This window comes from Microcebus murinus, chromosome 12 (genome assembly GCF_040939455.1).
Source record: "Microcebus murinus isolate Inina chromosome 12, M.murinus_Inina_mat1.0, whole genome shotgun sequence".
In the NCBI taxonomy this organism is placed as follows: domain Eukaryota; kingdom Metazoa; phylum Chordata; class Mammalia; order Primates; family Cheirogaleidae; genus Microcebus; species Microcebus murinus.
This window is the reverse complement of record NC_134115.1, coordinates 79,170,192-79,186,444: the sequence shown is the minus strand read 5'-3', so window position 1 is coordinate 79,186,444 and position 16,253 is coordinate 79,170,192. Positions and strand designations below refer to the sequence as shown.

General features: G+C 42.6%; 1 protein-coding gene across 1 annotated transcript in view; it reads left to right on the top strand.

Moving 5' to 3' along the window:
• Positions 1-16,253, top strand: part of BRINP1 (BMP/retinoic acid inducible neural specific 1) — a 179,810-nt gene that overhangs the window by 99,904 nt on the left and 63,653 nt on the right. The window contains exons 3-4 of the mRNA XM_012768777.3: positions 9,086-9,276; positions 15,724-15,893. Of these exons, the coding sequence (XP_012624231.2) occupies positions 9,086-9,276; positions 15,724-15,893 (361 nt within the window). The remainder of the gene's footprint in view (positions 1-9,085; positions 9,277-15,723; positions 15,894-16,253) is intronic.

The window sequence follows — 16,253 nt, the reverse complement described above, 5'->3', positions numbered from 1 at the left end:
TATTTTAATAAGAAAGAAATTGGCAATTAAATGCAGTATTACTGAGAAAGAGTTGTTTATTTTTCTCCTAAAAAGATAGGCTGTTGCAGAGGGAATTTAGCAGAGACCTGGGTTTGCAAGACCTGGGTTTTAAGAACAGCTCTTCTACTGACAGCTGTGTGTCTTTGGGAGAATTATCTCCCCTCTCACAGTCTCTGTGTTTCCATCCTGAATGTAAGCCGATGACAAAGACACTCTCTGTGGTCCCTTGGAGCACTCAAATTTTGTGATCTGAAAGAGAAAATTCACATAATTGCAATGTTTAATGGAATTTATGATAATTGGAAAATAATTGCCATTCCAAACTTTTATTAATCTATATTTAGTTATGAGTCATGCTTTCACAATAGATGCTTTGGAAATAAGCAGAGAGACAAATTGAGTCAACAGAATTTTAAATATTGTATTTATATGCAGTTTGTATAATCCCTGGAGCCCATAGGCATATTAAGATCATTTAAAATATCCATTAAAAGTTATGTGTTATACGACAAACTCCCATTTTAGAATGCCTTGCCGAAGGATACATAGCTAACATTTATTGAGTAGCTACTATTGCCAGATTAATTGCATTCATTATGTTTAATCCTTCCAGCAACACTGCAAGGTAAGTACTAATATTCTTATTCCGCGGATAAAAAAAAATCTGGGCCGGTGCTGTGGCTCATGCTTGTAATCCCAGCACTTTGGGAGGCTGAAGTGGGAGAATTGTTTGAGCCCAGTAGGTTGAGGTTATAGTGAGCTCAGTGGAATGAGCCTTTGCTTGTGCTCGATATCCTATATTTTGTTCTTCTGCAGAGCATTGTAGGGGATCTTGGCAAGGCAGCTTGTGAGAGCCAATTGCACTCACACAAGGACACCAGAATGGGCTGGGGAGTAGAGAATAGGAAGACACAGAAAATCATAGAATCTGAATTTCCGTTTCAGCTCTGGCAACAGATTTGCCAAGTTTCCTTCCCTGCTTGAGCCTCAGTTTCCTCACATGTATGGGGATGATAATACTCTCCATCTTCCGGATTGTATGGAGAATGATATATAGGGTGACAGAGATTTATAAAGGAACAAGTGCACTGCAGACCCCACAAAGTTGATATAATGAGATGAGACAGTGGATCAGAGTAGAGAACACTAAATCTGAGATCAGGAACATACATTCTAGTCCCCCTTGCCACCAATGGTGCTGTGGCCTTGGCAGGCCCCTTTTGAGAAGTTTCTTCATTTGTGAAATGACAGTGCTGGCCTTGAGTGACCTCTCCAAAATCCCTTCCATCCTGATGTTTTGGATTCCGTATGGCAAGGCAATGAGCAGCTCAGGTGCCTGGAAGGCATCTCAGGAAACACCAGCCCTTCTGAGTAAAGGAAAGCAAGTGTGTTCTGCACTGCCTGCCCCACCATGAATTCTCATAACCTCCATCGTGGCTCCCTGCCCTCTGTAATGGTGCTTCATGAAAAATCCCACTTGCTTATCTGAAATGGTCCATTTATATAAAAGTTGGGCCATTACACATCTGCGTGCCGTGTTTCTATTTTTCCTCTCAACTTTCTACTCCAAGGGGAACATGTAGCCCCCTGCTAGCATGACTCACCTGGATTAGTTGTCCCCATTCCACTGAACTTATTCCTCTAACAGCCTTCAGAACTGCTAGGGGGTTGGTGTTAGAATAAAAACATCATCACTTAAGTCAAAATACTTTGGAAAATGGACTTAAATACAAATCTTAAATAAGGGCTATTTTATTCCCTAACATTAAGTCAATGTCTTTACTTGTGTTACCACAATTTTATTCATAATTACTTTTTCAGAGATCTCCTCCTTCTTCTTCTTCTTCTTCTTCTTCTTCTTCTTCTTCTTCTTCTTCTTCTTCTTCTTCTTCTTCTTCTTCTTTTCTGCTTTCCTCCTCTCACCCCTCTGGGGCCAAAATACTTTGTGAGATCTGCTTGTGTGCTGCTGTTCGTTGGCCGCCCTCCGGATTGTGCTCTGGGGCATGAAGGCAGTCAGGGGATTTGGCACTGACACCCACTCGTTAAGACGCATCCTTTCTACTTGGCATGTGCCCTTGGGTTCCCCTTTCCCTGAGCTCACTGAGGATCATGTGGGGAGAGACTGACAAGAGAATTGCCCTCACTCCTTCTCTCTCAGCTCAGTGATTTCATCACCCCCTCTCCTTCTCTGTGATTCCCCTTGTTCATCTCTGGCGATAATTTGCTGCGGACAATAACAGAACCAGTCCCAGAGTTCTCCTCCATCACCCAATACTCAGAGGCTTCTTTTTATTCTAATTCTAAATGATTAGTTAATATAACCAATGGGATCAGCCACCTATGGATAAACAAACGCAAACATCTCAGAACTGCAATCAGTCATGCTTTCAACAAACGTCTATTGTAAAGACAGTGTCTATAAAATAGTCTACGGTGCCTCCTTGGATTAAGTCAGACCACCAGATAGACATGTATCTAGAATATAATGTGTTTGACCCTTATGGAATTGCTTTACTGAATGGTGCTTTGCACTAGTCTACCTGGAACCAATTGAACTCACGGGAGTATTGTTGAAGACTTCCCCTTCCAGCATCAACTATTTCCATCTCTTTTTGAGAAACCAAGGGGGATGTTGTATTTTATCACAGGATTCAGGGAATCTATTTCTCCAGTGACTTTGAACAACTACTCTGCTATCTTCTTGACTGTATGGCTCTTTTGCCTGTGATTTCCTTTTAGCTTTGGCTGCAAGGAAGCTCAGAGACACTGGTGTTTCACTTCCATCAAGTGTTCAGGAATTTATAGAATTAAATTTACAAATAATTTTAACCCAAACTTTATTTCTTAGTGTTCCCTTTATTTTTCCTATTTTTTCATGTTTTATAATCTATATGTTATGTGTGTTTTTGAAAACTACCTCTGACTTTGTCTGAGATAAGATTCAAGTAAACAAATGAGCTATAAAACATGCTCTGTGAAGAGTGAAACAACCTTTCACTTATTCAGAGGTCACAGGTTGTCTAGACTATATAGAAAGCAATGGAGGAAGCACATTTATCCAGTGCTGGAGATATTCCCCTCACAACCCTGAAAAGTAGAAACCCCCTGCCTCTGTTTTAAAGATGAGGAAACCAAAACAGAACATTTTAAGCAATGAAAGCATTGTAATTATAAGTGTACCTTATACAAATAATACAAAAATAATGTTAATACCAATAGCAGCTACAATTGTTCAATCCTGTTGCAATTTATAAAGAAGTCTTCCAACCATTATTTCATTTAGCTCTCACAGCACAATTTATGGAGATGCATACTTTTAGTACTCATCACATACATGAAAGAGCATGTTTGTTTCCTCTCCCTCCCCACCCCCTACTCCACCACCCCTCTACTATCACTCACTTCCCGTTGTAGCTGCTCATGTAATAACAGCAATAATAATAACATGAATAACTCTACACTAATATTTTATTGATGGCTTATCATGTTCTAGGTACTGTGCTTCATGATTTAATATAATCCTAACCCCATCCTTCTAAGGTAGATACCATTTGCATTTTACAGAGTATAACCCACAGGTGGCAGAGTCAGGTTTTAATCCAAATTTTTACCTCCAGAGCCTAGGCTGGAGGATATAGGACTAAACATGAGCAATTCAACCAGCTTATTTCAGAGGTAGAAACATAGGTATCCAGGAGAGGAAATACCTTCCCAAGAGCACAGAGCCTTTTCTCCTTCCTGTCTCATAATCTTTTCTCCTTCTATGCAATCTCATATTCAGTGTGTCATTGTGTGGGTATATCTGTGTGTTTCTGTGTGTGAGAGTGTGTGTGTCTCTGTGTGTGTGTGTGTGTGTGTGTGTGTGTGTGTGTGTGTGCACACAGGACAGCAGAAGGCTAATAAAAGAAGATGAAGGAGGATCCCTATATAGGCAGTACTTAGCTGTAAAAAGAAAGCCTTAGCCTTACAATTTTTTCTCCAGCCTTATATTAAATTCTGTGACTCTGACTCCAACCTTCAACCATCCCCTGCCCCTGTTGTCACCCGCCCCTTCCTTTAGCTCCCCCAGTGGGATGGGCCTTGCTGCAGACACCCATGCCTTCCATCCGGGATTCTTTTTTAATCTCAGTCTAATTGGTTCACCCACCCTGCTGGGATGCTTAATTGGGCATAAGCATATTCCGAAGACACCATGCCATTGTGAGTTCTGCCTTCTCCTCCAAGGGGAATTTGCTTGCTCTGCGCACTCAGAAGGAAAGATATATTTTATGTTGTGCTCAGTTTACTGAGAACTTACATGAAATTGTTCCTGGGCCAGCAGAGCAGTTAGACAACATGGCAAGCAAAGCTTGCTTGCTTTCTTTCATTTTCTTTCCTCTTTTATTTCAGAATATTATGGATGTACAAACATTTTGGTTACATAATTTGCTTTTGTATGGTTTAAGTAAAAGTTTTAAATGTGCCCATCACCCAGATTTTTGTGCATTGTATCCATTAGGTGTCAATTTACCCATCCCCACATCCCCCTCCCATGGCATGTTGCAGTGGAAAGAATACAGCGCTTCGAGTCATCCTAGGTTCTGATTTGAGCCCTGCCAGTCATTTGCTGTGTGATCTTGGACAAATAACTTAACCTTTTTGACATTCAGTTTTCCCATCTGTGAATTGAGTGAGTTGGATTTGATGGTTTCTATGAATGGAGTCAGGGTGAAGTTTTTGGAACAGGAGTCATACTACCCATGCTTTTGCTTTTGGGAATAAAGTTTTATTGAAACACAGCCACACTTACTTGTATTTTATATTGCTGTTTCACACTATGAGGACAGATTTGAATGGTTGCAACAGATACCTTATGTCTGAAAAGCCTAAAATATTTACTACCTGGACCTTTATGAAAAATGTTTGCCTACTCTGCTTTTAGAACATAAATCAGATTGTTTTAGCCCAAAATATTCATTTGCCTTTTCATGGCACTTAGAATTTAAAAATCAAATAAGTATTTTCCATGGCTGACAAAGCCTTTGGAGATCTAAGCCCTCCCTACACCATCTTTTATGTTATTTTTTCCTATCATACTACTTTTTATCTTACCCCATCTTCTCATCTACTCATCTCAGTTTACCTCTTTGGTGATCCCCAAATGTGGCAAACACATTCCTACCTCAGGACCTTGGTATCCACTGTTCCTTTTTCTTAGAACATTCTTCCACCAGGTGGGCCCAGGGTGCCCTCATTTCCTTCAAGTCTATCCTCAAATACCATGAAATCAGCAAGGCCTTTTCTGACACCTATATCAAACCACAGCCTCCCCCACTTCTGGACGCCCCCACCTCCTTCCCCTGCTTTATTTGTCTTTATAAGGCCCATCTCCTCAGACACCACACACATGTCTTTGTGTGTTTTCTGTTCACTCTCATAAGCATGTAAGCTCATTGAGAGCAAGACTTTTATCCATTTTGTTTACCACTGCATCCTCAGAGCTGGGAAAATAATGGGTGCTCAAACTTCAAATGTATGATCTAACCTTTTCAGCACCAATACTGTTTAAATCTGCCTCAGAATAGACCTAGGTGCTGTGGAGCCCTTGTACCTAAGTATACTTTGGTACAAAGCGTGGAAATCATAGAATCCTGTGATTATCACAATCTTTGCTCCAACGTGCTGTAATTGTTAAAGAATATAAACCCACCATATAAACCCACCCTCAGAGTGTTTTTAGTCTGGATTGTTGACCAACAAGAAAAGAGTTTATAGATTGAAATCTAATAACATAGTTTGACATGTAGTCCTTCATCCTGTGGTCCCTGATAACGTCCCAGCCTCTACCTCTTATTTATATATTACACATGTGTACACACACACATACACACACACACACATGTCCCTCGCTTTCCCACTGTCTTATTCTCTTTCATTCCCCTCCAGTTCTGCACATAGAGCTCATTCTTCCTGAAACTTCTTTCCCCTCTTTGGCCAAATTCTATGTTTCCTTTAAGATTCAACTCATACAGGAGAATTCTCTGACACCACCACTTCCACCCAGTTCGTTTTTCAGACTGTGTCTGGGATCCTCCTCTGTAATCCCTCTATGTCTAAAAATGCCTTTGCAAATGGCACAGCATAGTTTAATAACGTTCCTAAACAACTCTTTGTTCTAACAACCCCCCACCCCCAATGGAGTAATTTCCTGGGATGAGGAGCTCTGTCCGTGGTGCTGAGCAGGCAGCAGCTGATGTAGAGTTGTGCTTTATAGTAACATCCCGTTATGGAGCTCTTCCTAAGGGCTCTGTATATTTTGGCAAACGACACATGCATTCCTTCACTTAGGGCTTACATCCACCCTGGGAGGGAGGAACTGGGTGCCTGGTGTTGGCTTCTTTCCTCGTTATTTCAAGGAAGGAGCACAGATGGCAGGCCCTGGGTCTATAGCTGGTGAACTTCACAAAGACTGTGAAGGTTGTTAAAAAAAAAAAAAAAAATTGAATCATGCCTTGTAATTTGGTAGTGGGGAAGGCATTATTCTTCTGCGTTGGTAGTAGTTCTACTATTTTTTTTTTATATTCTAACTCTCAATATTTACACTAGTGGAGTGATTTAAGTGTCAGAATACCAGTTTTCTATGCTCATCTCTACTATTAACTAGCTGGGTGACCTTTAACAGGTTACTTAACCTCTCTGAGTGCAAATATTACTTTTGAGGAATACAAGCATGTTTGTGTGAAAAGAAAGCAACCCGAGAGAGTAAGTTATAAATAAAAGTGATGTATATATATATATACATCATACACACACACACACATTGTGTAATTATGTGTATTTATCTATATACTGATATATGTGTATATTTATATGCATGTACTTAACTTCCTAATTATATGTATATATAACTTTGTAGATTTCAGGGAGGAGGAGATACACTTTATATCAGACTTATTTGTTTGGTTTTCATTGCTTTGTGTTGATCATCAATTGCTGAGTAACAAATTACCTCAAAACTTAGCGACTTAAAACAATAAATATCATCTCACAGTTTCTGTGAGTCAGGAATCTGGGCTTCCTCTCCGTGGGTTTCTCGCCAGGCTGCAGTCATCTCAAGGCTCGTTGGGAAGGGTCTGTTTCCTAGTAACCTAGTTCACACCCACAGTGGCTGTTAGGATGCTGCGCTTCTTGAGGCCTCTGTTGGCTGCAGGCTTCCCTCGGCTCCTTGCCGGATGAATGTCTGCATGGAGCATCATGGAGCATCTCACGGCATGGCAGCGGGAGAGAGGGAAAGGGAGAGGGAGAGGGGAAGCAAGACACCCACAGAGACAGAGAGAGCATGCAAGAGGGCCAGTGAGAGAGACACAGAGAGAGAGAGAGAGAGACAGAGAGGGAGTGAGAGAGGCCCAAGGTCACTGGGACTCATGCCACAACTGTCTGCCACACCTGTAACATTCTTCTCAGCTGGTTGTCAAGTCCCCTCCCACTCCCCAGATCCGGTCAGCCCACTTGCTCCATCTTGTTACCTCCTACACCCTCTTCTTCACACTCCTCCTCTTCTGATCTGCTCTTCCCATGACATATTCTGTATCCACCCCTCCCCCACTCCTGCCCTTTCCTCTGTGTGGTTAGTTGTTTTGTTCTCTCTCTCTCTCTCTCTCTCTTTTTGAAACCACACTTCTGTGTATTTAAAGCCCATGCAGACTTCAAAACTCTAGTTCAAACGTGACCTCCTCTCTGAAGCTTTCCCTCCAGGCCTGAGAAGTCCTCCTCCCTCTGCGTCCTGTAGTCCTTGATTTACGATGAACTGGAAATGTTTTCCTTCCCTGCTGGACTGTGAGCTTCTTAAGAGCAGGGCCTGTGATATGTCCATCCCCTTCTGCCGGCATCATATGTTGCACATAGTAGGTGCCTTACAGGGCTCATTGAGTGCAGTCAATTGACTGAAATGCCTAAGATGTGCACAGTACTGAGTTGACTTACAACACGAACTATGTTATGAATTATGGGCAGAGATTTCTTAAGCAGACACAGACCATAAACTCTGAGGCTTCAAAATGTATTCTAATGATGAAGCTTTTTTTCAGATCCAGTGTTCTGTGAGTCAGGGGTCAGACTCCACCACTGAATTACCAGGGCCTACTCCGGCCTGATCCCCTCCCTGGCCTGCTTCGTCTACCCTGTGCCCCTTTCTTCATTTGTCTCTTCCATCTTGTGGCAGGAAAGAGAGACCTTTTCGTTAAACTCTGCTTCCCATCATTTATCTAGGCTGATCTTACAGCCCTCTCGCCTGGTCTGTTTTTCTCAAGGGATTGAGAGTGTGAAACTCAGGCAGGTCGGAGAACTGGTCATTCTGTGGGAGCTGCATCGTTGGTAGGAATGATGGCCATTATGTAGCAAAAACAACCTGCACCACATCCCTTTAAATGCCCACTTGCACCCAGTTTGCATGGTGACTATGAAGCTTTAATGATTTACTTGTACATGCCTTGGAATTCATGAGGAAATAAAGTTATAAAACAGTATTTCACATTAAATTAGCACCTTGAAGTTTCCAGGGATATTTTTAGCCTGTATGTTTCCTGTAATACCTGCACCAGCACTAGGAAATAGATAACACTAATTGAATTTTATAGATGGAGAAATGTAGGCCCAGTAAGGGAACATGCTTTGCCTCAGACTGCACCACATAATTTGCAAGAGACAGAGCAAGACTTGGACTTCCACGTTCCGTGTTCTTTAATCTTGATCTACTCTGTTATTAGTAAAGGAAAAACATGGTTATTCTCCCATATGGTCTTTAGAATGTAGCTCTAATTTCTTCCAAATAGTAGGTGGTCAATGAATGCACGTTAATACTTTGGATCAAAGTGAGCTCAGGGCCTAATATTTGATTTTTGAATTGCCTTATGACAGGTCTCAGGTTGCTTTGTGCCTTAGGTCGTATCCATTGTTATATAGCCTGCCCGCCTGCCTGCCTCCCTTCTTTCCTTCGGTGGAAAAGAAGTAAAGGGATGCCTGAGGGGACTTTCAATTGATGGCAATGGTCCTAAGTTGAGCACTGTCACTTGTCTCTCGTGCCCAGGGAGTTTGCCCGTTGGAAGGTGAGGAACACAGCCATCGAGAGGAGAGATCTGGTCCGTCATCCAATGCCCCTCATGCCAGAGTTTCAAAGGAGCATCCGCCTGCTTGGCAGGAGACCCACCACTCAGCAGTTCATCGACACCATCATCAAGAAGTACGGCACCCACCTGCTCATCTCAGCCACCTTGGGAGGTAGGTCAGCAGCCGCTGGGCCACAGCCCTGTCACACCTTTGGGCCTGGGGTGGGAGGGAGAGTGGGATGTCCTGAGAGCAAAGCCGTCTTAGCCTCTCTGCCATCCTACATCCTGCAAAAGCATATGTTGCCCCATGAGCCAAATTGTCTTGGCCTCCATGGGCAGATCTGTGCTGATGATTCAGTTCTATGGGACAGTCTACTTGGAGAGTTGGCCAGTGTTGGTGGAAATATGGCTTACCCTTGGAGTTGGCTTAGCTCGTTAGAAATGCTTAAACTGATAATTGTCCTAGTTCCTCTGGAATGTGGTCTGATCTGGGAAAATAATGAAATTTAAGATATTGTTTAGGGAATCTTATTTGTTTGTTTAAGTCTACTTTAGGGGCTGATCACTTCAGGTTATCATTTTATACATGGGCTATGGTTTGTATCTCATACATACGCACATTGAGTGGGTTAGTAGGAAAGCAGACTAATTGCTCCACCCTGCTCATCATTGCCCATCTTTTCCTATCAGGTGCAGTCAGTTTTTGAGAGAGTGAGGATAAGAGGGCTAGATAAAGGGCAGGAATAAATGCAAAGACAATGAATGGACAGTGGTACAGAGTAGAGCATCAGGTTCTTACGGGTCTTGTCTGCATGCATCATATGATATTATGAGGAACCCCTTAGGCATCCATTTTCTGCCATAGTGACTTGGGCTACTGAACTTTTAGAAAGCCCTTTTGGTGGTAGAGCACCATGCCCACTTGCTTGTAGAGCTGCTAGGTGCTTTAGATATGGCCCATGCCAGCAAAAAGAGATTGGTGTCTCGTCAGAGGCAGGGCGGACTGAGGTATGATTATAACAGGGAATCTTCTCCTTCTGAGGAGTGTTGAGCACCACAAACTGGAGTGGTCAGTACAGAGACTTCATGAAAGAAGTGACAGTTTAGCTTGACAGGAGCTGGTTAGGTCAGGGAAGGTGGTGGGGCTTTCTAGGCTGAGCATACTGTGTACAATTTAAGGAAGACAAGATTAGTAATTTGATAATGGGAATATGGGTGGGGAAATTGGTTGGGCAAATTCACTCACTCTCACAATAATATGAGCCACTACATTGTCTTTAGTCCTCAAAAGCACAAGTTAAGCCATATTACCTTCACTTTATAGATGAAGAAGCTGAGACCCAGAAGAGGTATAGCTAGTACGTTATAAAGCTAGGTTTTTAACTTAATGTTTTCTGTCTACACAGCTTGCATTATATCTTTGATCCAACATCAGTCCCTTTTACCAACCCACCCACCCACTCCAAAGCCAACCAACCAGCACATATGTGTGGTCTGCTGGTAGTCAGATATTAAGTAGGACTTTGGATGTTAAATCACTAGCATAAATTCTATTCTATTATAAAGTGAAAATGAATTCCTTTCTACATTGAATGTGGCATTAACCTGTATGCTTTCCTTTGAATACCTCCCACCTCCCAATTCACTTGGGAAAAAAAAGTTCTTGAGACCAATTCAATCCTTCTATTAAAAGCTGTGCTCTGGTCTGAGTCCCTGGAAATTCCAAGTAACAAAGACCTTTCTTCCTCAATGAAATATATTTTTAATTTCTCCAAGGCGAGGTGGTGAATTATTCACAGACCCTTGTTCCTCTCCTGTTTTTACAACACAACATTTTAAAATATGCAAAGCTTTGGATTGAGATCCAGTGTTGGACAGCAGGCCCTAACTGCTCCCCCAGCCCTCAATGTGGAGGAGCAGAGAGAGGGAAGGGAAAGAGATTTACTGTTGATTGAACACTCTGTGCCAGAAACTGCATGAAGTCTTGTCTTTTCTTTTCTTTTTTTTTTTTGAGACAGGGTCTCACTCTGTCACCTAAGCTAGAATGCAGTGGCACTGTCATAGCTCACTGCAACCTTTAACTCCTGGGCTCAACAGATCCTCCTGCCTCAACCTCCTGAGTAGCTGGGATTACCATAGTGCACCACCATGTCCAATGATTTTTAAAATTTTTTGTAGAACCAGGGTCTTGCTATTGCTCAGGCTGGTCTCAAACTCCTGGCCTCAAGAAATACTCCCTCCTCAGCCTTCCAAAGTGCTGGGATTACAAGCATGAGCCACTGCACTCTGCCTGAGGTGCTTCTCACATTGTCATTTCATTCATTCATATATGAAAAAAAACATTGCTTAATGACCTCCTCTACAATGTGGGAGAAAGGAGGTGGGCAGTTTTAGAGAATGAAAGGGCAGGCTCTGGAGTTTGATCACCTGCCTTCCAGTCCTGCCTGCTGCTCTTCACCAGCTTAGTGTCACCTTTCTAGTATCTTAATCCTCTAAGCCTCAGTTTCCCCTTTTATAAGTAGTCACAATAGTAGTACTTCCTTCATGCATATTTTGAGGATTAAATAAAGCAATACGTTCAAAGTGCTTATCACACCGTCTGGCACCTAGCAAATTGTTGCTGTTGCTATTGTTATTTCTATTGTTGTTATCATTATTTAATAAAGGTAAGGAACTTAGGGACCCAGAATTAAAGCCCAACCCTGTTGCTCACCAGATAAGTGGGAGACATTGAGAAATTAACTTTTCCTGTCTGGATATCAGTTTCTCCATCTATATACAAGGAGGTGCAGAAGATGTTATTCACTATATTTTTCCTAAGCATGCTGTATTCATTGACAAGGAATGCTTTCATAAACACTTTGAGGTGTCAGGTAAGTTCACAAGGGCATAATCAAACAACAAAAGATAATTCTTCAACTAGCTTTCATGGGACAAATAAGTGCATTTGTTTGGCTCCATAGGGAGAGGGAACAGGAAGGAAAAGGAGTGGGAATGAGGACGTGGAGCTGATGGGAGGGCCAACAGCTAATATATTTCCATGGAATCCCCAGTTTTTGGTGAAATCTATGAAACTCATAAAATATGTAGAATGAATGATCTTCTTACGGAGGGTAGTGAAGGAAAGAATTCTGCATCTCAAAGGACACACAGGGTAGAAATGGGTAGAAATTTCCTTAGTCTCCCCGGTGATCAGATTTTTGGCAGAAGGAAACACCTTTGAAGCTGGTGGGTATGTGACATGTATGATTAATCTTGAGGGTATGATTATGTGTACATGGAAATGTGTGCCTACCTGTATAGACAAATGTGCACAAATGCCTACCTATAAGTTGATGTGATTAATCTACACATACACATACATACATGTGCATTGCACACATTTGTATTAAATGCATATATATAGATACAGTGTGTATACATATATGTATATGTGAGCTTGCATATGGATGTGAATATGTGTATATTGTGTGGATGTCTTTTTATACATGAGGGGTCATATGTTTTGTTCATATGTGTGTGTTTGTGTATGTATTCATCACTTCACACCCCACATCTTGGGAGATCTCCCCTTGAGTAAGAAGAAGGCTGAGAATAAAATCACAGTGGCTGTCTGGCAGCCTAAAGTCCAGACGTCCCCACCTTCAATTGTGGAGCAAGATCTCCTATTGACTCAAGAGGTGAAACGATCAGCTCTCACCTCATCCTCCATCCCCTGTGTGTGTGAGTCCCGGCTTGTTCCCCTCTCAGAGAAGGTGCTGGAAAGAGTGAGGGAAAGTCCCCAGGAGGCCAGGAAGACTGAGGAATGGCCTATATGGGGTGAAAAGGCAATTTGCAGGAATGCCCAAGTGGGAAAGCAACTCTAAACAGCACATTCTCTTAATAAACAAGAAATTAAGTCTTAATAATGCAGTAAGAAGCCCATTAACCCCTCTTGATCTAAGGTTTGCTTCTGCCAGTTTTCTGTCCTGAGGGAACTGGGCTTATTTCACCTTCTCTTCACAGCCCCTCGGACAGCCATAGCTGACACTCGGAATGCTTATTTCCTCTGCCTCATGGCTCTAATTCTTGGCATGCTTACTTATTTAACCATTTACCTTTCCACCTGTCTATCTATCTGTCTACTCATTCAATCATCTATCCACCCATCCATCTATCCATCCATTTATCCATCAAATGGTAACTGAACAACCACTCTTCATCAGCCCCTAGAATAAACCTTGGGACATTAGAAAGATGGATTGGATAAAGTCCTTTTCCACCTCCCCACAGCCCACTGCCCCGGAAATTCAAAGTCTATTTGGACATTAAGCAATTTTAAAGCCAACCTCTATTGAGTCTGCTTTGGGGTCCAAAGGAGAGACCAGGCATGTGGTGCATTGGAGAAAAGGGGGTTTGTGAGAGAGCACACAGTTAGAGTCATTAATCTAGTTCAGGTAAGGAACAAGGGGTTGAGAGAAGGCTTCTCAGAGGAGGTGATGTCTTAGGTGATATCTGAGAGATCAGTAGGAGTTAGCCAGTAGAAAAACATAAAAGTGGAGTCTCAACAATGTGAGAAAATGAGGCACACGTGTACAGGGTAGAGCAAACTCAGAGAGCAGCAAGGGATGCAGTGGGAGGGGCCAGGTCACCCGCTCCTGTCCCTTATCTACAGGGACACAGGCACCTCTACCTTGACTCTTCCCCTGGTGTATCGACATCATATCCTGTGACTCTGTGTCTCCACACCAGCACTGGCCAGTAGTGTGAGCCCCAGATGCCATTTTAAATTTTCTTAGAAAGGAAAAGGGAGTAATCAATTTGACAACATATCTTATTTAACATAATATATCCAAAATGTTATCATTTCAACATGTAATCAATAGAGCAAGCTATTAATGAGAGATTGTGTATTTTTTACACTAAATCTTAGAACTCTGGTATGTGGTTTATACTTATAGCACGTCTCAGTGTCTTGTTCATTTGTCACCCCCATGGCTGTCCAAGTGCTCGGCACACAAGCAACGTTCGGTGTCTGCTGAGCTAAACTGAGTGGGCAGGCTGGAGAATGGCAGAAGGGAGGTGCCACTTCTCTCTGGGGGGAGGGTGTGGTCGGAGGGAGCTCACCAGGGACATGATGCCCCAGCAGGTTCTCGAGAATGTATAGGAACATCCGTCATGCCAGGGAGGTAGGGGGTGCGTAGTAAGAGGAAGTGACATTAGAATTAAGCCTAGAAAGCTGGATAGAATTTTTTAAAAACAGACATTTAGGTAAGGGACAGAATGGAATTCCTTCTGATAGTAAATTGTGTTTTCTCTCCAACTCAGAAAGTCATCAGCATTCTAAAGACATCTCGATTGTCCTAGATAACAGGCTTTGGTTCTCAGAAAGCACCCATCGTTTTTGTTCTCTAAATATCCTTTTGTACTGAATTGACTAGCTGTAAGGATAAATATCATACAATTGATAATTTGCAATAATCAAATAATGTCAGCTAACACTTCCCACAGTGCTCAGTAGGTGCCAGGCAGGGTTCAAGTTCTTTATGTGATTAATAAATCTAAAGCCATGGCAACCCTATGAGTTAAGTGCAGTCAGTATCCCCATTTCACACATGAAGAAACTGAGGCATAGAGAGGTTAACACAGATAACACAGGTCAAAGTGGTCTAGCTCAGGGTCTGTGCCTGTAACTACTACTCCAGGCATTTTCTGAGTGCTACAATGAACCAGACAATGTGCTGAAGACTTTACAAGTATTAACTAATTTATTCTTTTTGGTAATTCAGTGGATTAGGGGCTCGTTTGCTCTTAATTTTGCTAATGAATAAACTGAGGAACACAGAAGTTAAGAAATTGCTCTCATTCACAAGGTTGGCACTGAGTAGAGCCAGGAGTACGACCATCAGGTCTATGCGGTGGGAATTTCTTCAGCTTCGTTTCTGCAGTTCCGGTGAAACGTTTCATTACTCAAAGTAAAAGTCATTTTAGCTTAGTAGTTTTAGTAATCTATGTATGCATTTCTAAAAAAAAAAAAAAAAGAACATCGTGGAGGAAAATCAATAACTTTGTATATTTATATCTATATCTATATAACCACATCTATCATTTTTCTGTTCCTCTGTCCCAATATCTACCTGTTTATCTGTCTATTCATCCATCCATCCATCCAGAAATGAGTAGGGGGAGGAGAAGAAGGAAGGGAGGAAGAAATGTGGGAAGAGCAGAGCGGAGAGTAGGGTAGAGGAAACGGAAGAACTGAATGATGATGAGGAAGCAGAGGAGGAGGAGAAATGAATGAGAAGGGAGTATCTACGCCAAAGTCCTCATTTTATAGACGTGGCTGAACTTTCTCAGAAGAGGGGAAGTGGGTTGTGTTGTCAGATGATGCTAGTGAGAAAGAAGCATGAAGTGGGTTAGCAGGGATTGGACTCTGCTGTTGACGGTTTTTTAATGACCCTCGTCCTGGTGGAGCTCCGTGTTTATAGGCACCTCCGGAGAGTCTCTTTTTCATTTGATTTTCAGAAGCAGAAGGAAATCTGTGCAAAATTAGTTGGAGGAGGCGCAAGCCTGCTTTCAGCGTCCCCACGGCCCTGCCTCCCACACCAGGCTTTCTAATCACCGTTTCTTTCCCACGCAGGGGAGGAGGCTTTGACCATGTATATGGACAAAAGCCGCCTGGACAGGAAGTCAGGGAACGCCACCCAAAGTGTGGAAGCTCTGCACCAGCTCGCATCGTCCTACTTTGTCGACCGCGATGGCACCATGAGGAGGCTGCATGAGATCCAGATATCAACTGGAGCCATCAAGGTACAGCTCGGGGGCGGATTTGGGTGGCAGGCTCTCAGTTCGGTTCTGCACTGCAGTACAGACCTCCTGGCGTCATACCCGTGTAGCTCACAGTGCCCTCTGCCCACTGCTCTGATTGATGTTGCCATGTGCCCGGTGACATCACCAGCACTGGTATTACGATGGCCATAGGTACTGACTTACTGGAGCGCCCTGGCCACAGTCGTGGCCAAATTATCAGCGGTCCTCTCATTCACTCTTACATTGGTCCTGTAAGGTTGATTTATCACACCCCCTTTCTGTGTGAAAAAAACTGAGGCTACAAAGGGGTAAATGATTTCCTTGAGGTCTCAGGGCTAGCAAGAGTCAGATTACAGATTC